At 39.6% G+C, this 26,622-nt stretch overlaps 2 protein-coding genes across 2 annotated transcripts in view; one reads left to right on the top strand and one right to left on the bottom strand.

Annotated features, from left to right (window-relative positions):
* Positions 1–1,124: 1,124 nt before the first annotated feature.
* lrrc10 (leucine rich repeat containing 10) lies at positions 1,125–11,020 on the top strand. The gene has a single exon (XM_063057697.1). It carries the CDS (start codon positions 1,920–1,922, stop codon positions 2,772–2,774), a length of 855 nt encoding a protein of 284 aa, XP_062913767.1. The 5' UTR covers positions 1,125–1,919; the 3' UTR covers positions 2,775–11,020.
* A 136-nt stretch (positions 11,021–11,156) lies between these two features.
* cct2 (chaperonin containing TCP1, subunit 2 (beta)) overlaps positions 11,157–26,622 on the bottom strand; it is a 32,324-nt gene continuing 16,858 nt past the window's right edge. Inside the window, exons 7-16 of the mRNA XM_063057689.1 lie at positions 23,238–23,440; positions 21,581–21,681; positions 21,343–21,470; positions 21,131–21,234; positions 20,388–20,507; positions 20,095–20,223; positions 13,470–13,573; positions 11,955–12,054; positions 11,708–11,849; positions 11,157–11,421 (exon numbers count right to left, since the gene is read on the bottom strand). Coding sequence (XP_062913759.1) covers positions 11,391–11,421; positions 11,708–11,849; positions 11,955–12,054; positions 13,470–13,573; positions 20,095–20,223; positions 20,388–20,507; positions 21,131–21,234; positions 21,343–21,470; positions 21,581–21,681; positions 23,238–23,440 — 1,162 coding nt within the window. The 3' untranslated portion in view covers positions 11,157–11,390. The remainder of the gene's footprint in view (positions 11,422–11,707; positions 11,850–11,954; positions 12,055–13,469; positions 13,574–20,094; positions 20,224–20,387; positions 20,508–21,130; positions 21,235–21,342; positions 21,471–21,580; positions 21,682–23,237; positions 23,441–26,622) is intronic.

Below are 26,622 nucleotides of genomic sequence, written 5' to 3'. Positions count from 1 at the left end.
ACTCTCATCACCCTCTGAGTGAAAAGGTTCCCCCTCATGTTCCCTTTAAGCAGTTCACTTTTCTCCCTTAAGCCATGACCTCTAGTTCTAGTCTCACCCAATCTCAGCGGTCCAGCCAGACCTGACCTTTTCCATACTTCTAAGGATCCTTAACCTTTGGACCACTCTGAGGCAGAGTGTTTCCATCAATTCACCAAACTTGAAACAAGGAAATTTCTACACACCTCACTTTCAACAAACTCCACCATGGATGGTCTCAGGCCTGGCTGCGAAAGGAGGACGGTTGGGCATTGGGCCAGCAACACTATCCTGTAAAAACCCAGTGCTACAGAGGCTGCAAAGACCTTATCCTTGGGAGGGGAAGGAGAAGATGGGCTACACCTGCAATAATTTGAAAGGCTGGCCCAGGACAGAGGACTCCAGTGAGCTGCTGCTGGTGGCCTGTACCCCAGTGGGGGTGATTGGTTTAAGTAAGTCACTTTCAATGACCAGTCTCTTACTTTGTAAGATGCCCCTTCATTTGAGATTTTCCCACTTGTGAAAACATCTCAACATCAACCCTGTCACGCCCACTGAAGCTTGTCTGTGTCTCACTAAAGAGATCCTTCACCCTTCTATACAATAGAGAATGGACCCGTGCTGCTTGGCCTTTCTTGATTGGACAATCCCCCACTGAGGAATTAACCTAGTGAATCTCCTTTGGACTGGTCCGATGCTGCTGTATCTATTTTTTAGATAAGGGAACCAAAACTGTGCCGAATGTTCCAGTTGTGACCTCGCCACCACCCTGTACAAATGTAAAATATGTCATCTCCAAACCCTTCACTTTGAAACCAACATTTGACCTCTGAATGGAGCTGAATTTATGTGTTATGTTGAAGGATTAGCTACCCATTCCACGTATCTGTGCTTATCAGTTACATGAGTGTTAAGCAATTTAATTTAATGAAATAAAAATGAATTATTATTTTATTCAAGAAACCCTCAGAATCCTGTATGGTTATCTTTTGCAAAAATATCTGATATGTCATCACCATGAATAAATTAACCACATATTTTAACAGAGCTGTTAGTTAATAGAAAAGACCAAATAAGGCTAGATTTTTGCGTGCTTTTATTTTCTCCAGATGTCAATAAATTCTGTTGCCTAAGCGGCGAGGTCTACAATTTCTTCTGACCTAGGATTTGGAGTCAATTCGTTTCTCATGGATCCCGAATATAGAAACATTTGGGGGTGGTTGACGACGAGGGATGGAAGATAAATAGCTGGACTACAGCCAAGATAACAAGTACTAAGAAAGCACAGCAAGCCCGTGCTCAGAATAAGATGACATGAAGCAGAACTGAGATGAATTCCTCCTCTGCCTTTGCCAGATATTGAGGTCAGTGTTCCCACACAGGCAGTCAAGCGCCGCACTAGACTGGGAAACAGATACAACTAGCTAGAAAGCGGTGCCCTGGTAACACGGCGACATTTCCTGTATGCGAAAATTAAGCTGAATGTGCTTTTGTCCAGATCTGGCGGCGCTGAGGGCTAGTCGGAGGACGAGTATCAACTGTGACAGACTCGATCACCAACTCGTCACTGATAATTTCACGGGAGTGCGCTTCATACGTTGCTATTTTTGAGTTTGCCAAATATATTTCACAAGGACAGCACTCAGCTCTGTAGATAAGGAAGGCGATGGTATTGGATGCTGGATTCTCAGGATGGTGCTGAACTTACATAGCCCTCACTGTAAAAGTCACGTTCGACTCGCATTTCGGCCGCCACTTCGATTATCAGAACACTTTCGAGCTCCGCAAAGCTCTCTGCTAGCTCAGCTTCACGAAATCTTAAAAGGCGCCGAGCATTTTGCGTTTACACCGCTGGTGACAGGATCATTTCAGTCCTCCCGAAAGATGTAGGAGACGCTGGAATGGGAAACGCTATAATGTCCGTGGTTTCTTTTTTCCCGTCTAAATCGTGCCAGCACTACCTTTTGGGAGATGATATCGAGGAACTACCACCGGACAAAATGATGGATTTGAGCGGGAAACATCTGAGGAAGTTTCCGCTGCAGGTCTGTGCTTTCACTGAACTTATTAAACTGTACCTGAGTAACAACAATCTGAGTAGTCTTCCTCCCGAACTTCACCTGCTGAACTGCCTGCAGATCTTGGCTCTGGACTTCAATCGTTTCAAAGAACTGCCCCAGGTGGTATGCCGTCTCCGCCAGCTCTCCTCCCTGTACCTGGGCAATAACTACCTGAGCGACCTGCCGGCCGAACTGAGCTCGCTGGCGGAACTGAAAACGCTGTGGATCGAGGGGAACTGTTTCGAGGAGGTCCCCAGGGTGGTGTCGCAGCTGAAGCATCTGAGAATCTTGCACGCAGGGTGTAACCAGCTAAAAGAACTGCCCATGGATCTCTGGCGCCTCCGGGAACTTCAGAACATCTGGATTTCGAGCAACTTGTTCTCTGAGTTCCCTAAAGTCCTACTGGAGATCGATAGCCTGGAGATCATCGACGTGGACCGAAACTCGATCAAGTTCTTCCCCAGTCTGGTCCACATGAAAAACCTGAAGCTGGTGATATACGATCGCAATCCGTGTAAGAGTGGCCCCAGGGTGGGCGAGGACGTCCGGAGGGTGGGAAAGTGGGCCGACTATCGCCCTGAAGTCACCGAGGAATTATCACCGGAGAACGAGCCAGAGCAAATGGAAGAAAGCGAGGACGTTGAAACGACAGGGAAAAGTGAACTTAATAAGGATTCTGACTCGGTGCGAGAGTAAAAACAACGGGAACCAAAGTGGCGCCAACGAAAGGCAATTTGCAGGCTTCATATACTGTTTAATTATGCAATACGTGTAGAAATTGTAAATACATCTATGCTCCTCTGGATAGCTGTTTACAGCGCAAAACCTGTTTCCACAACAAGGGCTGAGACGATTATAAGGGGAGAGGCTAGATGAAAGGAATAAGAAATGTTAATGTAGGAAGAGATATCTTGGCTCGCGTGGAGCAATAGGTGCCGTCCCGGGCCCCCGGTCTCATTATTCCGTCTTTGTCAGCATTAATTCTTGCTAGCGACATCGTCCAAAGGGACTGCATGAAAATAGTAATTATTCTTCTTTTATATAACAAGTGTAATATGTAACAGTACGTAGTTAATCATCTGCTTCAGCGGATGGGGCTTGAAGACTGCTATCGGGAACAGGATGTACTTTGATGAAAAGCACAAAACCTATTCTGAACGATTCACCCTGCATTTCAGACCCACAAAGGGGGAAAAAACTTTCATAAATCAGACTTTAAAATAATCAACTAGTTATTTTTTTCGGTAGCAGTAACTGGAAGTCAGATAAAATCCCGCTAAACTCCTATTCCAACGAGAATTAGGCTGCTCCCGTGGCAATGGCTTGAAATAAAACGGTTTCCACAGGAAATGAGACCTCGGAGTGTAAAGGCCAGCTTTGAATCTGATCCCTCTCTGCATACAAATAATAAGCAATCTTCCTGGTGTTCAACGTGGAAATGCGTTTCACTCCACAAATTATAAATTACTTGCGAGCAAGCTTAGAACTTCATTTTTGTTTCAAACGAGGCAGTGTTTTGGGAAAATTTACTTCCTCTCCACCGCACCAGCCAATTCAGATTTGCTTTGCCAGAGAATAATGGCAAATTACCAGAGGAGCTCAGCAGGTCAGGCAGCATCTGAGGAGGAAAATGGACAGACAGCATTTTGGGTCTCCCGGTAAAGTCAACTGATCATTTCCCGATACAGATGTTGCCCAATACTGCAGTCACTTGTGCCCTGATTTTTGCTTCCAATTTAAAAAGGTGGCGGCAGACAGCTGCATCTGCCTGTATTACTTGGGTGTTGGGAATTTAAATTTTGAGAGGGGATTACGGGGAAGGAGTTGTTATCTCTCGTGAATGCTTCAACTGATACCCAATCTGAATTTAAGTTTCTTAGTAGTACAGTAGTTCAAAATACAAACTCAGAACAAAGCCTGTGCACTACTTCGACGTGTCTTTGCTTTTCCTAAGGTGGCCCGCACCGAACCCCTCCCCACCAAAGTACATAAAAGAATCTTTTCAAAAGGGATCATTCCTTTCTCTCTAGTGCCTTCCTACGCTAATGGGATCGGTAAAAAGACGGTGAAACCGCTGTTGGGAACCTGATGAATATTGGGCATCGGCGCGATGTGAGCGTTGATATCGAGTCGGCCGGGGCTGCACTGAAATGTGGGACTGAAAGTGGCCTGCAGAGTGACACAGTGAGTGGCGGTGGGGAGGGGGTCATCTCTGGTGAGGAGTTTGACAAATGACCCTAAGATCTCCTCATTACTGCCTGTTGGATGTGATGGCAGCTGCTGGCCTCGCCGTTCATTCTTTACTGGCGCAACTCTCCCAAAGCCCGGAGATTCCACTACGGCAGCCAAAGGGAGATCTCTCGGCTGGGCTGAGCTTTACAACCCAGCAGAGAGAGAAAGAGGGCGACACATCCAAGAGGAGGCAGTGAGGGTAGGACTATAATCAGCAGGTGCTTGAGCTTCCTATTATGAAGCCCCACTGAGCTCTGGGGTGACGGCCGAGAAGCAGAGGTAGGGGTTCGCGCGCAGCTGGAGCGGGCGTTTTTTTAAAAATGGGCGGGAGGGGTTGGGTACGACCCTGAGCTACAAAAATCGTCGCTCTTCTATAGCTCCATGCTAAGTACCAGGCCACTTCGCAGTTCTCTTGCGCCCTAATTCTCCGCGCATTCACGTCAGGACAGAATTTGAGGCACTTCATAGTATTAGAACCGCAATTTTCGTCTCTTTCAGCAGGTGCTAGTGTACCTATACTACCATTAGTGTTCAAAGTTCATAACGTAGTCATACTTCATTTAAAAATAATTTAAAAGTAAATTTTATTATCAAAGTACATACATGTCACCTTATACAATCCTGAGATTCACGTTGCTGCGGACATACTGCGCAAATCCATAGAATAGCAACTGTAACAGGATACATGAAAGATCAACCAGAGTGCAGAAGACAACAAACTGTGTAAATGCCAATATAAATAAATAACGACAACATGAGATAACAAAATAATGAGTCCTTAAAGTGAGATCAATGAATAGGCAAATAAATCAGAATCAAGTTTAATATCACCGGCATATGCCGTGAAATTTGTTAACAGCGGCAGCACACAATGCAACACATAATACAGAAAAAATAAATCAATTACATTATATATGTATGTATATTAGTTAAATTAAAAATAGTACAAAAAACAGAAATAATAAAAAAGTGAGGCCATGTTCACTGCTTCAATGTCCGTTTAGGAATCGGATGGCAGAGGGGAAGAAGCTGTTCCTAAATCGCTGTGTGTGCCTTCAGGTTTCTGTACCTCCTTCCTGATGGTAGCAACGAGAAGAGAGCATGTCCTGGGTGATGAGGGTCATTAATAATGGAGGAAGCCTTTCTGAGACATCGCTCCTTGAAGATATTTTGGCTTCTACGGAGGCCAATACTCAAGATGAAGCTGACTAATTTTACAATTTTCTGTAGCTTCTTTCGACATTTGTTTAAGAACTTGATAGTTGTGGAGTAGTAACTGTTGTTGAACCTGGTGGTGCGAGTTTGCTGATCAGTACAAATTCATGCCTAAACTGAATTAGTTTTTAAGTGTCCGTATAGGCCAAACACTACACGTATTCAGTCGTGTGTGAACCAAATCCTTCCCATATCTGAAGCCAAATGAATTGCAAAGTTATCTACAGTACAGAAAGAAGTAATTAAACATATCCTTCTGGCAGTGATATGTTTAAAAGTTTTTCGCAACATCAGCACCAAAGATTTGAGCTGCAGAGCAGATCTAATTTTAGCTCATCTGGCCTTGATTATTTTTCAGATAATATTATTACTGCAAAATATTTTCAGTGTGCACTGGCTAAAACAGAATAAAATTTATTTTATGATCCCTATCAATGTACTTAGAAACATGCTTCTACTTCTTAAGGTAATGATTCATAACCTTAAACACGGTGGGTAATCTGCATGTTTGATTCAGTTGAATGATTTTTGCAATCAAAATAGTTTGTTAAAAATAATGCTTACCTGATAACCATTAGCAAATTGTGTTGACCTGCTGTTGTTCATTGCAATCAATATGGCGGTTTACATCACATAAACAGCCACAAACCCCAACTCCCACCAGGACCACTGATGATCCATTTTCTTTTAACATCCCTTCGTTGTATGAATCGAGACTTCATTAATTTAACAAAAAATATTTGAAACAGGACATCCTTCTTAAACGAACAGTGCTTGTAACGCCCTCGAAAACCTCAATTGGATTGGAGGCAAGTGGACACATAACTAAGGTTTACAGGTCAGACATCACTGCAGCATATGTGACCATCGTTAACGGGTTACAACATAAAGCTGCTTTTATTGACTGAAACGGCCAATAACTACACGGGGTGTTTTTCAAATGCTCTTCAGCGACTCATCTAAGTCACCCATAAAACTAACATCCTCTCTCTGCTCAACCAACAAGAGAAAGACCTCGGGGAGGGGGAGGGGCGTCAATTACTTTGCAGAAGCATTCCCAAACACTTAAGGATTCGTAAATTGCCCCCAACTTCCATTTGGTCATCATATGACCACAAAAATGCAGTTAGTTACCTAATAATAGCATTTCCATTTTTCTTTACATATAATGTGCGGCTTAATGTTAAAAGGACCTTACAATTTTCATTAACCTTGTCCTTCAAGGCTGCTAAATCCTCACGGTTTCAATAAAGTAGGATACTGTTGGGTGGCGAAAATATTAAGGATACCATCATCTCACCTTTTGAAACTTCATGGGCCTGGCCATGCATGTACTATATTTAAACACAAAATACTCTGCAGATGCTGGGGTCAAAGCAACACTCACAACACGCTGGAGGAACTCAGCAGGTCGGGCAGCATCCGTGGAAACGATGAGTCAACGTTTCGGGCCAGAACCCTTCGTCAGGACTGAAGAAGGAGGGGGCAGAAGCCCTATAAAGAAGGTGGAGGGAGGGTTGGAAGGAGAAGGCTGGTAGGTTCCAGGTGAAAAACCAGTAAGGGGAAAGATAAAGGGGTGGGGAAGAGGAAGCAGGAAAGATGAAGAAGGAATAGGGGAAAACACAACGGCTAGTAGGAGGCGGAACCATGAGGGAGGTGATAGGCAGCTGGGGGAGGGGTCTATATTTGTTCGCATACATTGTGTAATTCTTCATATTGATGTTAGGCAATCGATCACTTTTCATCTATTTCTTCAACAGCATCTTTTTGATGAATCCGTTGTCATGATGCATTGGAATCAAACTCATTTGAAGTGTAAACATCAAACTCAAATTACATCACTAATCCCAATAGAGCTAAGATATAATAAAGGGAATATATGGCAGATAAACCTTGCAGCCATCCAAAAACAAGTTTAAATGAAGATAAAAACAAGGTCACCTAGATCTGGGTTGCCATGTTTAGTTTTTAGGAATGCCAGCAACATTACTCACATTTCCTTATTTAGAAACTATGCTCATTATCATACAAACCTGACAAGAATGCAAAACTAGCCCTTCACACTGGGCATATAACATTTTGTTCTTATAATTGTTTCTATTTTCCCCCCAAAGTTTTTGGAAATTCAAACAGAAATCCTTTTACATTAATAACTAAAACTGTAATTCATATGAACTGACAAGTTCAAGCAAGCCAAAATTTTTATGTTACCCCATTTTTGCAAAAACGTTAGATGGCAGAATTGCAGAGGAAAATTACTCGTGTTCTACCGTGTAGATAGGAACACAAATTCCTATTGTACTTGATTACAATAAGCCATTAAAGTACTTCGCTCTTAACCAAAATTCTTGGCAGGCTGCAGGATAAATAGCTTTGAATTAAGCCCACGAATTGTTGCAGATCAGTTATAGCATGAGAAAATTTATAATACGACATTGCCAACATAGAAAATGATTTCACCTCTAACCGCAATCATAATCGTTTATTTGTACTTCCTTAAACTGCAAAAGTTGCTGCACAGTTTCCATTCAATTGCATGTTGAACTTGTTAGCCTAGGCTTTCTTTCAGGTTCTGACTGGATAAATTATCTCCAATTCCAGGGAGTTAATCAACACAAATCCCAGGTTACCATTCAATACAAACAATTTAACTGATAATAGCACTGCAGAAAGTTGGGACTAACAGGACCACTACAAATAGATATACATGTTAGGACAAGTTAAAACAATATTTTTTAATGTTTGTAATTTGGTTTTGAATTACTTTGAAGCAATTATTTTAAAAAAAGCAAATCAGAGGAAAAAAAGTTTATACGTTGGCAGTCCTTGGATTCTGTTTTATATTTGAATTTCACCTCTGTACTGGATGTAAAGAGCAAACCAACAAACAGAATTCTGAAGTGTTCAATCCATCAAATAGTAAATTGCTGAAGATATCACTTCACTTAGGTCAAATATTTTCACTTAACTGGAAGAACTTGGATGATAAGCAAATCAGTTAAGGGAAGCATTTGCAAAACAAGCAAGCTGAAACAACACAGCAGGCTCAAAAGCACAAGCATTTGAGATAAACTAAGTGGCCACTTTATTAGGTACCTCCTGTACCTGATAGCGACCACTTATGTAGTCCACCCACTGCAAGGTTTGATGTATTGTGCATTCAGAGATGCTCTTCTGCACACTACTGTTGTAACACGTGGTTAATTATTCACCTTCCTGTCTGCTTAACCAGTCTGGCCATTCTCCTCAGACCCCTCTCATTAACAGGGCGTTTTCATCCAGAGAAGTGCTGCTTTTGTTATATTCTCTGTAAACTCTAGAAAAACCCCAGGTGATCAGCAGTTTCTCAGATACTCAACAGCCCATCTGGCACCAACAATCCTTCCACATTCAAAGTTACTTAGATCACATTTCTTCTCTATTCTGATGTTTGATGTGAACAACTGAAACTCTTGGCCATGTCTGCATGCTTTTATGCAGTTGCTGCCACATGATTGGCTGATTAGATATTTGCATTAATGAGATCTACAGACATGACTAATAAAGTTGGCACTGAGAGGCTTTCAGTGGTCCAAATGCACTGGTTTACAAGCTATTTCCTGGGGGTTGGTGTTGGTCTATCATTTTCACATTATATATTAATGATTTGGATGACAGAATTGATGGCTCTGTGGCCAAATTTGCAAATGATACAATAAGTCGAGGAGTAGGAAGTCTGCGAGAGGACTTAAGACAAACTGAGAAAACAGGCAGACATAGCAGATGGAATACAGCGTAAGAAAGTGTATGGGCATGCACTTATACAGGAATAAAGGAGTAGGCTGTTTTCTAAACTGGACAAAATTCAGGCTGGCTAAGGTAAATGCAATGTTAGCATTCAAGAGGATTAAGATATAAAAGTAAAGATATAATACTTAAGTATTATAAGGCATTGGTCAGAACTTGTTTGGAGAATTGAGAGTAGTTTTGAGCCCCATTAAGGATGGATGAGCTGGCATTGGACAGTATCCAGAGGTTTGTGAGAATGATCCCAGGGATGAAAGGAAGGTTTATGAAGAACTTTTCATGGCTGTGGACACACACTCATTGATGATTAGAAGGATGGGGTTGGAAATCTTGTTGATAGGCCTAGAGTGGACTTGAAGAGGGCATTTCCAGCAGCGTGAGAGTCTAGGACCAGAGGACACAGTCTCAGAATAAAAGGACATCTCTTTAAAGATTAGCTTTATTTGTCAAACGTACATCAAAACATATAGTGAAATGTGTTGTTTGTGTCAATGTCTGACACTGTCTGATGATGTGCTGGGGGTAACCTGCAAGTGTCACCAGCCTTCTGCACCAACATAGCAGGCCATAGCTTACTAACCCTATCCCTCACATCTTTGGAACGTGAGGGAAAATGAGAGCAACTGTTTGAAACCCACCCAGGCACAGGGAGAACATACAAACTCCTAATACAGAGTGGTGAGAATTGAACCCCAATATCACTAGCGCTGTGAAGCAGAATGCTAACAGCTATGCTACTTGTGCTGCCCTGGACAGGATAGCCCAGAACAGAGATGAAGAGGGATTCCTTTCGTCAGAAGGTGGTGGATTTGTGGAATTGATAAGATTTTGATTAGTAGGTGTCAAAGGTTATGGAGAGAAGGCAGGAGAATGGGATTTAGAGGGAATAATAAATCAGTTCTGATCAAATGGCAGAGCAGACTCGATGGGCCAAATGTCCTAATTCTGCTCATATGTCTTATGGACTTGTGAAGACTGGTGAATACCCTGAAACATCAATCTAATAGAATTTCCATAATACTAAAACACCAGAACAATTAATTTTTTCTCAGATCCTTTTTTTTGAAATATTATTCACAGTATCAGAGAACTTTGATATTGAGTTACTCTAGGAATCCACCTGAATGAATTCTTACAATAGCTGTAGTCTCATTCAAATGTAAACCCATTTATAAATCCACACTCTAGTATTTATGCTACTATTACTATTTAACTTTCAGACACAGCTTCCCACAATCATACCATCTTAACATACACCCAAAAGCAAAAGCCCTAGTCAACCTAAAAATTTTTTATGGAGTTTAAAAGTTAAGGAATGGACAATGGACACCCTGGACAATTTGCACCAGACAACTAAACTGTACTGGTCATTTTCTCAAAATTCTTGAAAAAATATTAGCCCATTTCAAATTAACCTGTTGCCTTTTCCTCAGACATCTTGGTTTTATTATTCCCTCTGCAATCACACCCAAATTTATGCTTTCTAGTTACAGAGTTGATTGATATTTAGCTGCACAAAATTCACTACTGAGTTCTGATTTTAAGTATAAAAAACTGACAATTTCCCAAACCGTTGCAATGATCTCTCGTTTGTCATATTATGTTAGCAAACATTTTCATTGTTCTAGTAGCCATTATCCAAAAAGCTGTCTAGGACTACAAGGGACAATACAAATAAAGACTATACAAATTTGACAAAAATTCCTTTAACTTTAATTTTAGTATTTATATTTTCTATTTGAATTCTTGGTTTAAGTATCTATGTAAATCTTAAGATTTCTTTCTGAAGATTCTGATGATCTATACTTCATTCATTGGGAAAATAAATTGAAACAAAAAATTAAGAACTTGCGATGACAAAATTTTAATACAACATGCCATGAATACAGCCTCTGACCATATTTGAAAACCTCAGCCACAAACATTCCACATTAAGGGAAAAACCAGTAAAACTGAGGCCCAACACTTCAGTGAACTACAATTTTATCAACACAGAACTTCTGCTTTAGCTTAAAACATCACGCCTCAAGTTCACTCTTGGCAAAAACTCCAAATATTTTTGTTGCTGGTGTTCATGGTTTAACAAGGATGATGATCTGGTACACGTTTCCTGAAACAGAAAAAAAACATTACTTCTAAAAATTATCAGAGATAGTTGGTGCAGATGCAATTCAATTTCACTATATGCAATTCCATACAGACAGAAAATGCTGCAAACAAGAGAGGAAACTGAATAAAACATAACTAACATAAACACGTTCCTATTATTAATATTTTTAATGAATACACACCAATAAATTAAGGCACACTGGGATTTGAGTGGCAGCATATAGACACTAAGTTGCTTTTATACACTTAATAATCATTGATCAATATTAATATAGACAAAGCTTTACCTTGGTGCTGCCTTAATAATATTATCTACTCGAAGGATCATTTCAGCGGCCTCTGATGCACTCAGTAAGACCTGCCTCTTCACCTGAAAGCTCTCTGTAATGCCCAGTGCTGCCATGTCTCCAATGGTATTGTTGGTCATATCTAATAATCAAATTTGCAGATTTTAGATAATCACTTTAAATAATACCTCATCATTTCAAGAACATTGCTGCAACCAAACTCAAAATTCACTGTTGGCTTACTCACCTAATCCGTAAGTTGTTTTTCCTTCTGCATGAGCAGCTCGTAATTGAGCCACTAAATCAGCACTATCGTACCCAGCATTATCAGCTATGATAGTAGGTAACTGGAATAAAAAAAAACATGAGACGTATAAATATAGCAAAAAAGATTTACCTGTACTTTTAAAAAGAAACAGGTGCAAATATAGAGACTGAAAAGATCAATTATTCACATAATTTAACAACAGTTTGGTGCATGGGAGAAAGAGAATAATAATCAACCAGTATTATAGACAGACACATGTGCTTTCTCAAGTACTGTCGAGCTGCACGTTCCACGATTGCCATAAATCTCATCATCCAGCATATAGTTGTTCAGAAATCTGATGGTCCAACACCTAGCTCACTCATTAGTTTCAAATAGATGGAACACTGGGGTCAGGACCATGAACAGGTTTGAAGCCAAAGCTGGGGTCACAGTGTTTCAAATTTTCTGCTCCCTTGAAACTTACCTGGCTCAATGAAAATATGTAACATGTAAAAGCGAAATAAACAACTGAACTCAACACTGAATAATAAAAACAAGCAGTACAATTCATTGAACGGGTGATAATATTTTAATACATGGTATAGTAATAGATGGTGGAAAGAACAAAAAAATAAGTCTGATTCTACAATCGGTTTAGTTATTGCTGAATTGTTGACCATTTTGTTTCGAATTTCCATTTAGGGGTGGAAATTAAAATATAAAAGGGCAAAAATATTTACATTTGAATGCTCTAATCCTGAGTTTCAACCAAGTTTATGTTTCAAATTTGTGTGTACAAGTTGCATCCAAGTTACAGCAGGGTTTCTGTCCAGTGAACTGTTCCTAACCCAAAGGAAGTCAGAAATGCAGCTGGCAAATCCATCCTGCTGATCTCCAAATGCTAACTGTATGTGCAGACGGTACATAAATTGAGTGTGATAAGCCAGGAAGGACCTGTATAATAGTGCAGAATTGGGTTACCTCTTAAGAAGCCTTTGCTCGTGTTATATAGCAGCAAATTTGAAAGGTTAGGGGAAATTATTAAATAAGTGTGGATATAAGGAATGGATATATGGAATAACTCCACTTCTGTCATAAATAAAAACACATTACTGACATAATTTAATATTATCCATAAAACAGATTCTGGAATGAATTGTGAGCATGTTAGTTGCAGAAAGCTACAATTATTTCCAACTGGATGACTGCAACTAAGAATCTGCATTAATAGTTTCAGTAAAAGAGCAATCCCCATGAAAACTGTAATTCACATATACAATTAAATTTGACTGAACATTAATTATAAAAGCTGAAAAAAAAACAAACAGCACACGACATTCATAATTACACAAATGTTGCATGCAAAATTAGCTGTCTGCTTTTAATTATATAGTTAAATACATGAAGTGCTCTGGTAATCAAAGCATTGAAAGCTATTTCCAGAGTGTGGTGGTGGGGTGGGGGAACCAGTCAGAAGATGAAAAGATAATAAAATACTGTTTTGAAACTTACCATTGTCAATGCTTTAGCAAATGACTCCATTGCAACAGCTTCTTTACCTGGTGTTCTAACAGCATGTTGAGAAACAGCTTGTGCCATTAACATTTCTGAGCAGCCTAAAGTGTAATTTCAAACGATTTTATTTGTAATGTATGACAGAAAATCTACAATATTTTACAGAAAGTACTTTGCACAAAGTTGAGGGATGAAATATTGAGCAGAACAATTTGAAATTACATACAGTACCTTTTTCAGGAAGTTATTGGGATGGGAAGGAGAACAGATACAGTATAAATCAATTTTAAATAATGTATGAACAACATCCACAAAGATCTCGGTATCCTTATGTAATAATTGTGAGAAGTTGGCAGACAAATTCAGTAAGTGATTAAGACATTTGGTTTTTATGGTTACAATGGAGAAGTACAGTTATAATTGTACAGGATGCTGGTGAGACCACACATGGAATACAGGTCTTCTACCATAAGATCATAAAACATAGGAAGAGAATTACGCCATTCAGCTCATCGAGTTTGCTCCACTGTTCTATCAGCTGATTTATTATCTCTCACATCCCACTCTGCTGCCTTCTCCCTGTAACCTTTAACACCATGACTAATCAAAAAAACTATCAACTCCTGCTTTAAGTTTACTAAACGACTTAGCCTCCACAGATTCACCACCTCATCTCTGTTCTAAATGGACGCCCCTCTATTCTGAACCCATGCTCTCTGGTCCTAGACTCATTCACTATTGGAAACCTCCTCTTCAAATCCACTCTATCTAGGCCTTTCATTATTTGATATCGAGCTCAATGAGATCCCCCCCATTCTTCTAAACTTCCCTTAGTACAGGCCCGGTGCCATCAAACACTCCTCATAACCCTTTCATTCTCAGAATCATTCTCATGAACCTCCTCTGAACCCTCACCAATGCCACCACATCTTTTCTTAGATAAGGGGCACAAAACTACCAAATGTGGTCCGACCAATGCCTTATAAAGCCTCAGCATGACATCCTTCTTCTTATATTTTAGCCTTCTCCAAATAATTGCTAACATTGCATTTGCTTTCCTTACCACCAAGTCAACCTGCAAGTTAACCTTTAAAGAATCCTGCACAAGGACTCCCAATTCCCTTTGCACCTCTGATCTCACTTTAAGGTCTCTGTATCTTGTTATTTCATGCTTTCGTTATTTACTACTTACTTATAGTTGCATTTCAACAGTATGTCGTCTTCTATGTTCTTGCTCTTTAATTGATCCTGTTTACAGTTACTGTTCCATAGATTTGCTGAGTATCCCCATAGGAAAAAGCTCAGGGTTATATGTAGTGAAATGTACGTACTCTGATAATTTTACTTTGAACTTTTGATGTTTGAATTTTCTCCCCATTTACAATTTAGATCACGTGTTTATTCCTTTTACCTAAGTGCATTACTAACTACTTCCCAACACTATATTCCATCTGCCACTTCTTTGCCTATTCTCCTAATCTACGTCCTTCTTGCATTCTCCCTGCTTCCTCAACATTACCTGCCTTTCCATCCATCTTTGTATTGTCTGCAAACGCAAACCCGGCCACAAAGCCACCAATTGGCTTATAAGGTGAAAAGAAGCAGTCCAAACACCAACCCCTGCGGAACAAGAAGCCATCCAAAGAAAACCCCCTTTATTCCAACTCTTTGCCTCCTGCCAGTCAGCCAATTTTCTATCCATGATAGTATCTTTCCTGTAATACAGTATCATGGGTTCTTATTTTGTTAAGCATTCTCACATGTGGCACTTTGTCAAAGGCCTTCTGAAAATCCAAGTAAACAACACCCTTATGAACACCTGACTTACATACAGGAAAGGACAACCACCAGATGAATTTTCTGGTTGCTGCAGGCACCCTCTGTCTGTGGGAATTTTCTCTGCGATTCCATTTCTAACTTACAAATTGCTTGAATTACAAATTGTTCTCAGGAACAAAACCCTGTCACAACCCTAGGGAACAGATTTGGTCCCATATTTAAGAAAAGGGTATAGTGGACTCTAGTTAAATGGGCCATCGGTTACTCGTGGCAGACACTTATTTGAGACAAGTCTTAAAGAAGAGAAACTAATTGAGAAATAGCAGGGTTTTCAGATCGTGCTGGTGAAGCACAGCAACGACTTGCTGGCAGCAAACACAACTATGAACTACTTTATTTCTCAAACCTTTTCTCATAAACTATCACTGCAAACAATAACCTGTAACTTGCCTTTTGGAGTGGAGTTTTTGAATCACCTGTATGACCTGGCATTTCTGCAGTGTGAACTGAAGTCTTGAAAGTGCAGGACGGTTGAGGAGTGGCGTATATGGAATGAATCATGGTGACAGGGCCTGGGCTTGAGAGCAGGAAGGAGCCAATGCTCGGCTGCTGGAGCAGACTTTGAGGTAATTTGAAGCAGCAGAGCCCAAGCCCAAGAGTGGGGAATGACCTGAGGTTTGGCTGATTTAAGTGCCAGGCCAAACTGAGAGGTCGGGTACAGGCCGAATTGTGGCAACAGGTCTCAGGCCCCAGAGCATATTGAAGCACCAGGGCTCAGTTCTGGGAGCAAGGACTGACCTGCTATTTGGCTCATTTAAGCTCAATTAACTGGCTCCTGGATCAGCTGTGACTAGCTTCGAGGCTGTGGACTCACCTTCATGAACCTCAGTTCTGAATGTTGTTTGCTTACTTTTAGGGTTTGCATGATTTGTTTTTTTTTTCTGCACATAGGGTGCCTGACAGTCTTTTTTTAAAATTGGCTCTATTGGGTTTCTTTGTTTTGTGGTTCCCTGTTAGGAGACAAATCTCAAAGTTGTACATAATTTAGAAATAGTTTAATAATACATATACTTTGAACTTTTGATTCTCTTCATTTATTTGGGACATTATGCTGCATAATTGGGATCGGAGACTTGCCAGAGTTTTTAACTAGCGTCATTCATGTGCACATGTGGCCATTAGACACCACACCGTGCTTAGAGCAAAGTTTTAAGATAATGTGTTGTGTATTTTTGTGTTCAAAAAACAAATATTTTTGTCTGTGATTGCTGGTAAGAAATAGCATTAGGACAATTCAGAACTGTTTTGCTCACTGAAGTTTCAAGGATTCAGGTTTGGAGATGCCAGAATGGGCTGGGAATAAAAATGAAACAATCACACTATTTCAACAAGTTAGGAATTCCAAAGAACTTGAAGGATTCAACAATCATTTTGAATGTTACAATGAAATAAAGATATGTAAGATGCAATCGTTGAAAGCATTGTATGAAGACAGACTGCTAACTGCACCAGATGTCCGCATCGATTTTAATTAATTAACAGTCAATCAAAAAACATGGCAGCATATACTGGATGCTCCATCAATAATATTAGAAATAAATACACAGTTTTAAAGTACTATAGTAGGATTGGTAATATTCTTATTTGTTCTGAATCACATTTAAATATATAATTTTTATACTCTTTTAACTACTTCCACGAAACTTTGGCTAAATAGGACAGCCCCTTAACTGGGCCAAAATGTACTGGTCCTGATGTGTCTCAATTAACCAGAATTCATTATATTGGCATTTGAGGGAGTACAAGAGATTCACTAAATTAATTCCTGTGACAAAAGGGCTGTCCTTTCACAAGCTCAGGTGTTGATAAGAATGAATATTGATCTAATTAAAATACAAAAACTCCCTAGGCACCTATGATAATTAATGGAAGATCTCATACGAAGAGAACTCAGTTACAGGATTAGGGACATGTTCGGCACAACTTTGTGGGCCCAAGGGCCTGTATTGTGCTGTAGGTTTTCCATGTTTCTATTGTTATTGTCAAATGTAACATCATGCACTAATTCTGTCCGAAAGTTGTTTGTAATTGATTTACTTTGTTGGGGGGGAAATTACCCATTGTACATAATTCTACGGGGGGCTAGCTAGTGTATTAATAATACATTGTCTACATAAATCTACATGTTATCCGTAAAGTGGACTAACGATCAACTAAGAGATCAAAATGTCCACATATCACTTGATCATATAATTAAAGAGATTAGCACACATCTAAATACATAAAAACAATGCAACGCATCTTGAATTGCAAGCAACATTTCATCATAGTCAAAAATCTCTAACAATTTCTACAAAGTACAAATATGTATGATTTCAGTTACAGTTGCACAAAAAAGTTTGTGAAGCCATTGTAATTACCTGTAATTACTCTCCCTAGGAGTGGGCGTCTTGCAAAGATCACACCAAGAGCACAACATGCAATGCTGAAGGTAACAGCAAAGACCTGTAAAAGTCTCTAGAACTCACTAAATTCTCTGTTCATATGTCCACTATAAGAAAAACGCTGAACAAGAATGGTGTTCATTGAAGGACATCATGCAGGAAACAGCTGCTCTTAAAAAAACATTGCTGCTTGTTTCAGATTTGCAAATAACTACCTGGATGATCCAACACCTCTGGGACAATGTTCTATGGGCAGATGAGAGAAAAGTTTTTGATAGAAATGTTTGGAGGGAAAAGGGTACTGCACATCAAGACCAAAACCTCATCCCAACTGTGAAACATGATGGAACGGGTATCATGGTTTGAGGATGCTTTGCTGCCTCACGGTCTGGACAGCTTGCAATCATTAAGGGAACAATTAATTACAAATTGTATTAAGACATTTTACAGGATAGTGGTCCATCACCTGAAGCTTAATAGAAGTTGGATAATGCAAGACGACAATAATAATCTGGAAAACAAGAGTAAATCAACAACAGAATGGTTTAAAAAGAAGAAAATGTGTGTTTTGGAATGGCCAAATCAGAGTTTAGATCTTAACCCGATTGAGATGCTGTGGTATGACCTGAAGAGGGCTGTTCATGCAAGGTATCCCAGAAATATTGGTGAACTGAAACAGTTTTATATGGAGAATGGTCTAAAAATTCCTCCTCGCATTGTACAAGTCTGATCAGCAGCTGCAGGAAACCTTTGGAGGTTATTGCTGCTAAAGAAGGCCCTACCAGTTATTAAGTATAAGGGTTCACATACTTTCTCCAGCCTGGACTGTGAATGAAAAAACAATGTGTTCAATCAAGACAAGCAAAGTACAATTGTTTGTGAGTTATTAGCTTAGGCAGATTGTGTTTGTCTATTATTGAGACTTAGATGAAGATCAGACCACATTTTGAGTATGAAATGCTTTGAGAGGTTGGTTCAGACTAGACTGAACTTCTGGTTCATCAGGGACCTGGACCCACTGCAGTCTGCTTAACACCACAATAGGTCAATGGCAGACACAATCTTAATGGCTCTTCACTCGGCCTTAGACCACCTGGACAATACAAACACCTATGTCAGGATGCCGTCTTTCACATTCCCACAATCCTGATTGATAAGTTACAGAACCTGGGACTCTGTACCTCCCTCTGCAATTGGATCCTCGACTTCCTAACTGGAAGACCACAACCTGTGTGGATTGATGATAATATCTCCTCCTCGCTGACAATCAACACTGGTGCACCTCAGGGGTGTGTGCTTGGCCCACTGCTCTACTCTCTGTATACCCATGACTGTGTGGCTAGGCATAGCTCAAATACCACCTATAAGTTTGCTGATGATACAACCATTGTTGGTAGAATCTCAGGTGGAGTCGAGGGGGCATAGAGGAATGAGATGTATCAACTAGTGGAGAGGTGCTGCAGCAACAACCTGGCATTCAATGTCAGGAAGGCGAAAGAGCTGATTGTGGACTTCAGGAAGGATGAGACGAAGGAACACATACCAATCCTCATAGAGGGATCAGAAGTGGAGAGAGTGAGCAGCTTCAAGTTCCTGGGTGTCAAGATCTTTGAGGACCTAACCTGGTCCCAACATAGCGATGCAGCTATAAAGAAAGCAAGACAGCAACTGTACTTCATTAGGAGTTTGAAGCGATTTGCTATGTCAACAAAAACACTCAAAAACTTCTATAGATGTACTGTGGACAGCATTCTGACAGGCTGCATCATTGTTAGTATGGGAGGGGGCTACTGCACAGGACTGAAAGAAGCTGCAGAGGGTCGTAAATTTAGTTGGCTCCATCTTGGGTACTAGCCTACAAAGTACCTAGGACATCTCCAAGGAGCGGTGTCTCAGAAAGGCAGCGTCCATCATTAAGGACCTCCAGCACCCAGAGCATGCCCTTTTCTCACCATTACCATCAAGTATGAGGTACAGAAGCCTGAAGATATACACTCAGCGATTCAGGAACAGCTTCTTCCTCTCTGCCATCTGATTCCTAAATGGACATTGAACCTGTGAACACCAACTCACCTTTTTAATATATACTATTTCTGTTTTTACACGATTTTTAATTTACACGTATACTGTAATTGATTTATTTTCTTCTATATTATGTATTGCATTGAACTGCTGCTAAGTTAACAAATTTCACAACACATGCCAGTGATAATAAACCTGTTTCTGATTCTGTAATTAAAGCAGAAAACCAGGTATTTGCAAAGGGTTCACAAACCTTTTCTTGCAAATGTATATTCAAACTATCCAATGTATCAATGTAGGCAAGATCACATCTCCACTGGTTTATCCAAACCTAAAACAAGTGATTCAAAGTCCTCCAAAAAAAGGGAAACATTTACCTCCACCATAAACAGTTCTAGTCTCTTTTATCGTCTGTGCTAGCACACAGAGGGCATCGTGCAAAGATCGTTCAGCCTCATCAAGAATCTGCTGAGTGGCTCCTCGAAGAACAATGGTACATGCCTCACCTACAGAGTGGAACATTACAGAGTCGTGTAGTTCGACTTTCCAGTTTGTCAAATTTATCAAGAATTTTGCAAGAAACAAAGCAGGACATTTACTCTTGAGCTATCTAAAGTATTGCATTAACACAAGCAAAATGGACTGAATTAGAACAAGCAAAATTACTTACCTAGCTCCACTCCAGAAAAGTGCAGCAGCTTGTCCTCACCAATCATGATCTCTTCAATAACTTTACAGTGGCCCAGCTTAACCAATTCAGGATGATCAAAGGTGGAAGCTATTTCACCACCTGAAATTAATCACAGTAAGTTCATTAAGCCGAACCAAATTTTCACGTCTGAAAATGGACATGTTTTAAATTTTTTTTTAAAATCCAGGATCATTAAATTCAGGTAATCTCAAATGGCTGCTATTTTGCAGCAATGAAGAAATGCACCTAGCAATGTAATGAAAAGATTTAATGAACGCCTTGAAATGGTCTTACTTTCTCTATCCTAAGAGGTAGCATGATCAACCTTAGATAAGGAGATCAAAAATAACACTTTCAGCTATCGAACACAAAATAAAGACTGTGACAAAAAAAAATCTGTGCTTCTGAACAAACAAAGAACACCACGTAACCAATTGCTGTTTCTTTTACCATTGATAACAAGTTAAAGATCATGTCAAAAGACTACCAGTGAACACCTTATCACATACCTGGTGGAACAGTGGACCAGCGATAGCAACTTCTGGATTTTTGTGCCTTACTGCACATGCCTAGACACCAACAGTTGCTGCTAATGTTACACAGGTGAGTTCTGACAGGTTTATCATATTACTCAGATGCTAATCTTTTGGAACAATCAGTTCTTTCAATTCCTGCATCCCAACTCATAGTAAGTTTGCTCTAACAAATTATTTTTGACTTACCAGTTACAAGTGCAAGTCTTTCAATTCCACAAAAGTCAGCATGCTCAATAGCCATAACACTTGCAGCACCAAATAACTGCTCGGGGTAATTATAAATGAGCTGCCTGCAACATAAATGTTTAGTATGCTCACATACAGATGTTTCCATTGCACTTGATGGAAAAAAATCCACAAAGATTTATAAAATGGTTTTTGCTCCAAAATAAAACTACCTGTTGATAAAACAGTTAATTCCATGTTTCAGGATTAGATCCACTTTCTCTTTCATTTTTTCCTTTTCAGCCAGTTCAACCTCGGCAACTTTTGCTGTAGAATCTACCCTCACACGTGAACCAAATATCTGTTAAAAGAGGCAACATGATAGAGGTAAATTCTGGAAATCTAGGTACTAGTGATGCCTGCTAGAAGCAGTTTCACAAGGCCATAGAAAATAAATCTCTTTTCACGTACCTTAATTTTGTCTGTATCCATACTCGTGTTTGCAATCAAAATTTTTGCATTTTCAATTCTCTTTGGTTGGTTAACACCAATTTTCTTATCCAAAAGAAAACCTGCAAGAAGGCATTCACACATTTAAAGATTTAAATATATTTCAAGTCAATTACTAAACCTTCAGAATGATCTGATACGTACTTCTGAAAATCAATATAATTCTCTAAAATAAAAAATCAAATTCTTTCATTCACATTCTGGGATGCAACATACACAACAAAAATAGCAGAAATCAAATCAGTCAGCAATTGAAAACACTCAAAAATTTGAACAGACTGAAATAAGAGACTTTTAACTTTCTAAACTCTAATATGGCAAGAAGATCCCTCATTTGTGTAAATAGTTATAAATATTCCATCACAAAGCTCAGTACTGCATATAATGCATCATTTAAATCTAAAACAAAGCTCTGGTTTTAAATAATTCATATGAATTCTAACTACCAAACTAAAATAGCTTGGGAGAAAGAATATTATGTAGTCTGAAAGGGATGAGAGAATATACTGACTTTGGAGGAAGTGCATTAAAATGTTCGCTGGGCACAACATCGTGGGCTGAAAGGCCTGTAATGTGCTATGTTTCTATGTATATCTATGACATGTGCATATACCAATAATCATGTGGTTTTTATTAGTTAGAAACAAAATTAGCATTATCTCAAGAAACCCTTGAGATGTGTCTAACATCATATATTCTATAACTGAGGATGAAAAATTTCAAAAGTGAACTGCATCCAGAGTTGCACACTGAAAACTATTTTAATAACTTAGTGCAACCACAGGAGGAGTGAAGGAGACAATGGTGCCTAACGGCGTCTCCTTTGCTTGCATCTTCAGAAACAGCTCTATTTCCGTCTTTAATATCTCTATTTTTTCATTTCAGGGTTCTTTCGAAGACCCTGACCTGAAGTTAAGTGATGACTTCAGTTCTTTGCGGGAATGGGACCCACTCTTGAGGTTTCATGACTGGTCGTTATTCAATATGCCAAGGATGCAGCCTAAGAATTCAGTTGGCGTTTGGAGGTCCAGGATCTCATGGCTTTGGAGACAGGCGGACCAAAGGTCGGTGTCCCGTGGGAGATGGAAGATCTCTGGCTGTGTGCCCAGAGACCCAAGATCTTTGGGCAGAGAGCTCGGAAAAAGCAACGCAACAGACTTTTAACATTGTAAATAAGCCAGTTGTTTGTTATGTCTTCCCTCTCACTGTGAAACTGAGACACCTTTTTCTCCCTTATCAGGGGGAGGGAGGCAGGGAGAGAGAGAGAGAGAGAGCCTGTGGTATTCTGAATACCATGTGAACGAGTAGTCTTTGGGGGTACTGTAAGTCTGTGTCTTTGCTGCATGCTTGAGTGCTCGGTGGTGGGAGCTGATGCCTTTTTTTTGCGCTGGTGGGGAGGGGGTGAGCTGGGGAGGGGTACTTTGGGATTCTAACATTTGTCATTCATTCTTTGGGGCACTCCTCTGTTTTCATGGATGGTTGCGAAGAAAAAGCATTTCAGGACGTATATTGTACACATTTCTCTGACATTAAATGTACCTTTGAATTTCATGCATTATTTTATAGATTTGGAGAGTTCAAAATCTGAATCCAAGTTTGTAACATTCTTTTATTTTACCTTCATCCAAATAGGAATCAATTAAGCTTCCTCCAAGTTTCTTGATTACATGAATTGCTTCAAGGTTACCAGAACCCTTCAGTCTCATCACAGCGTCCACTGCCAAACGAGCAAAGTGATTTTTATGATGTGTCAGTAGCTTGGATGACAGTGTGGTTCTGGCAATATTCATTAGGTCCTGATAGAACTTTGCATCATCATCCCTGATATTAGAGAGAGAGGCAGCTGTTATTAACTTTTAGAATTGCATACAAACACAGGACTAGGACTAAGACTAAGTCAGCAATTCCAAAAAGAATATGTAAACAAACATGGAATAAAGGATAAGCCTATATTAGAATACACAATGATAAAAAGGGAGTCCAATGTGGAGTAGCAGATGAATGAACTAAATATTTTTTGCACACGTTTGTACAACGATGAGACTGATGCAACAAAGATGCAGGAAATTAATGTTTAGGCTAATGGGCAGAATACCATTCTGGTGAGCTGCTTTGACCAGGACAGTGTCAAACTTTAGTGGTGTTGGAGCTACACTACTCCTGGCAAGCATAAGCTTACAATTAAATATGGAAAGATTTGAAGATATCTGGTGAATCACATGCTGCAGAATATTCACATTTTGACCTGTTCTTTTAGCCGGCTTATTAGTTCAGTTGAGCTTTTGTCCCACAGGGTATTAACAGTAATACCACGTGGTAGGTGGTTAGCCTGTTTTAGGGTTCAAATATTACTTGCCACCTACAAATATCGAGATGTTTTCCAGGTCATAAATGTTGTATTTGTGAATAGAATGGAATACTGTGAAATCAGTGAATACATAAGGCAACAGAGCCATTAAAGCAGCAGCTGAATATGGTTGAGCCAGGAGTCCAGCAGATGTTATCAAGGACTTCAACAACCAACACTTTTTTTTATGAAGAGTATTTCTCTAAATATTGCAGTTCTTTCCCCTAGATGCCCACTGACCTCTATTTTACCTGAGTCCTCCGATAGCATACTCAGTCAATTCTGTCTTAATGTCAAGAACAGCCACTCTCAAATCAGCAATTAAATCCCTATTTGAACCACGCCTCTGATCAGTAAACAGCGGCATGCAGCTTACTGGAGAAGTTGCACTTCTCAGTAATGTTGCCTGCAACATCCAGCACTACACTAGAGATTGAGAAAAGATTGATCAGGCAAAGGGACTTGGGAGGCTTTCTGCAGGATTCCCTAAAGGTTAACTTGCAGGTTGAGTTGGTGATATTGCAGGCAAATGCAATATTAACATTCATTTTGAGAGGACTAGAATACAAAAGCAAGGATAAAATGCTGACATTTTATTAGGCATTGGTCAAATTGCACTTGGAGTATTGTGAGCAGTTTTGGGTCTGTTATCTAAGGATGTGCTGCCATTGGAGATAGTCCAGTGGAGGTTCACAAGAACGATTCCAGCAATCAAAGGGTTAATGTGTGGTGCACTTGATGGCTCTGGGCCTATACTCACTGGAGTATAGAAGAGTGAGGGGAGATTTCATTGAAACCTTCCAAATTTTGAAAGGTCCGGACAGAGTGGATATGGAGAGGATGCCTTCTATGGTGGGGGAGTCTAGGACCAGAGGACATAGCCTGAGAATTGACAGGTGTCCATTCAGAGAGGAAAAATATCTTTAGCCAAAGGGTGGTGAATCTGTGGAATTCTTTGCCACAGACAACTGTGCAGGCTAAGTTATTGAGTATACATAAGGCAGCGGTTGATAGGTTCTTGATTAATCAGGTGTCAAAGGTTACGTGAAGAAGTTGGGAGAATGGGGTTGACAGAAATAATAAATTAGCCATGACGGAATGGTGGAGCAGATTCAATGAGTTGAGTGGCTCCTAGGTCTTATGGTCCACTCCCCTCAGTTGATTTTGTCCTGCTCTTTGTGAACAGGACACATCTGGAGAACTTACTAAAAGGTCAAACAGGTGTTGGTACCGTAAATAGACCAAAATAGTTTGACTGAGGCTGTGACTAGATTTGGACTACAGTCAGGATGCTATCTGGACTGACAGCCTTTACTATATCCAATGTCCTTAGCCATTTCTAGTTATCATGTGCCACCAAGTAAATTAGCCGAAGACTGGTTTCTGCAGTGGTGGAAACAATCAACAGTACCTTAAGATAGATTATCCACAAGGTATTTCTGGCTGAATATGGTTAAAAATTCTTCACCTTTGCTGTGATAAATATTTATCACGGGCAGAGTAGGCTGAATGATCTAATTCAGTATACTAAAACTTGGCACTACATTCTATAAAGAGACACCGTTGAGATTTGCAATTCCTAACATAATACATCAAAATGTCGTATGTGTATTTACAAGATTTGGGTCACTCCCAAATAGACTTATTGGAATCAAATGCATTAATATTATCTTCTAATTACATCAATCGTTTTTTATTTCTTTATTGTGTAACTGCTTTTTTGTACAAACTCATGGCCTACAATAAGGTCCCAGACCTGGAGTTGCTCCTTCTGCACAACATGCTTTCCTTTAGATTACTTCATCAGGAGTCACGCCAGAAGAGCACATTTTAATTCTTACCAGCCATCATTTGAAGCAGAACTACTCAATTTCCTTCCCATTTTAGTCCACACTTTTTAATATATTTTAACTTAATTCCATTATTAAATACAGTGTTCCTTTGTGACTTAAACTAGGTCACTATTCATGAGTATTAGAATATTCAAGTTCAAGCAATAGGTATATAAATACAATTTTTCCCCCTCTTTTAAGCCAATGGTTATCTTCCTTTCTTCATAGTTAAGTCTCTCTGGCTTAAATATGCATGACCAGAACTTAATTAATATCAACGTAATAATGCAAGAACTCAAACTGCTCCTGCTCACACCGAGGACACAATTCCAGGAGGATTCATTACAGCAGAAACGCAATTCCACTTCTGAATTAACTACAAAATCAACCTAGACGGTTGAAAAAGCACTTGACATTTGTCCCATATACAAATGCACACACAAACTACACCATGCTACTGATCTGTATGGAGTATTGTATCAAGTGAACCAGCTGAAAAAAAAACACCTACAGTTCAGTTTATCTGAGGCCAAATATTCTACTTGAGATAGTGGAGCCAAAATAGTTAATTACAATGCAGTCGATAACAAATCAATCCCCGTTTATGAAGAATTTATGCTAATTATGGGCAGTTTGATTTGACCAATTTTTTTGAAAAATAAGAACTAGCTAAGAATTCTCCATGCACAGTCCAAGAAGTCCGAAATTGGTCTTATATTATTTTACACATTTACAACTTATAAAGGCCTGGACATAATTTCTGAAGCAAGTATTCTTCAATGAATTCCAAAATCTCAAACCTGACATACCTGGCCTGAAGATCC

This window comes from Mobula hypostoma, chromosome 9 (genome assembly GCF_963921235.1).
Source record: "Mobula hypostoma chromosome 9, sMobHyp1.1, whole genome shotgun sequence".
In the NCBI taxonomy this organism is placed as follows: Eukaryota; Metazoa; Chordata; class Chondrichthyes; order Myliobatiformes; family Myliobatidae; genus Mobula; species Mobula hypostoma.
This window is presented reverse-complemented; position numbering and strand designations above follow the sequence as displayed.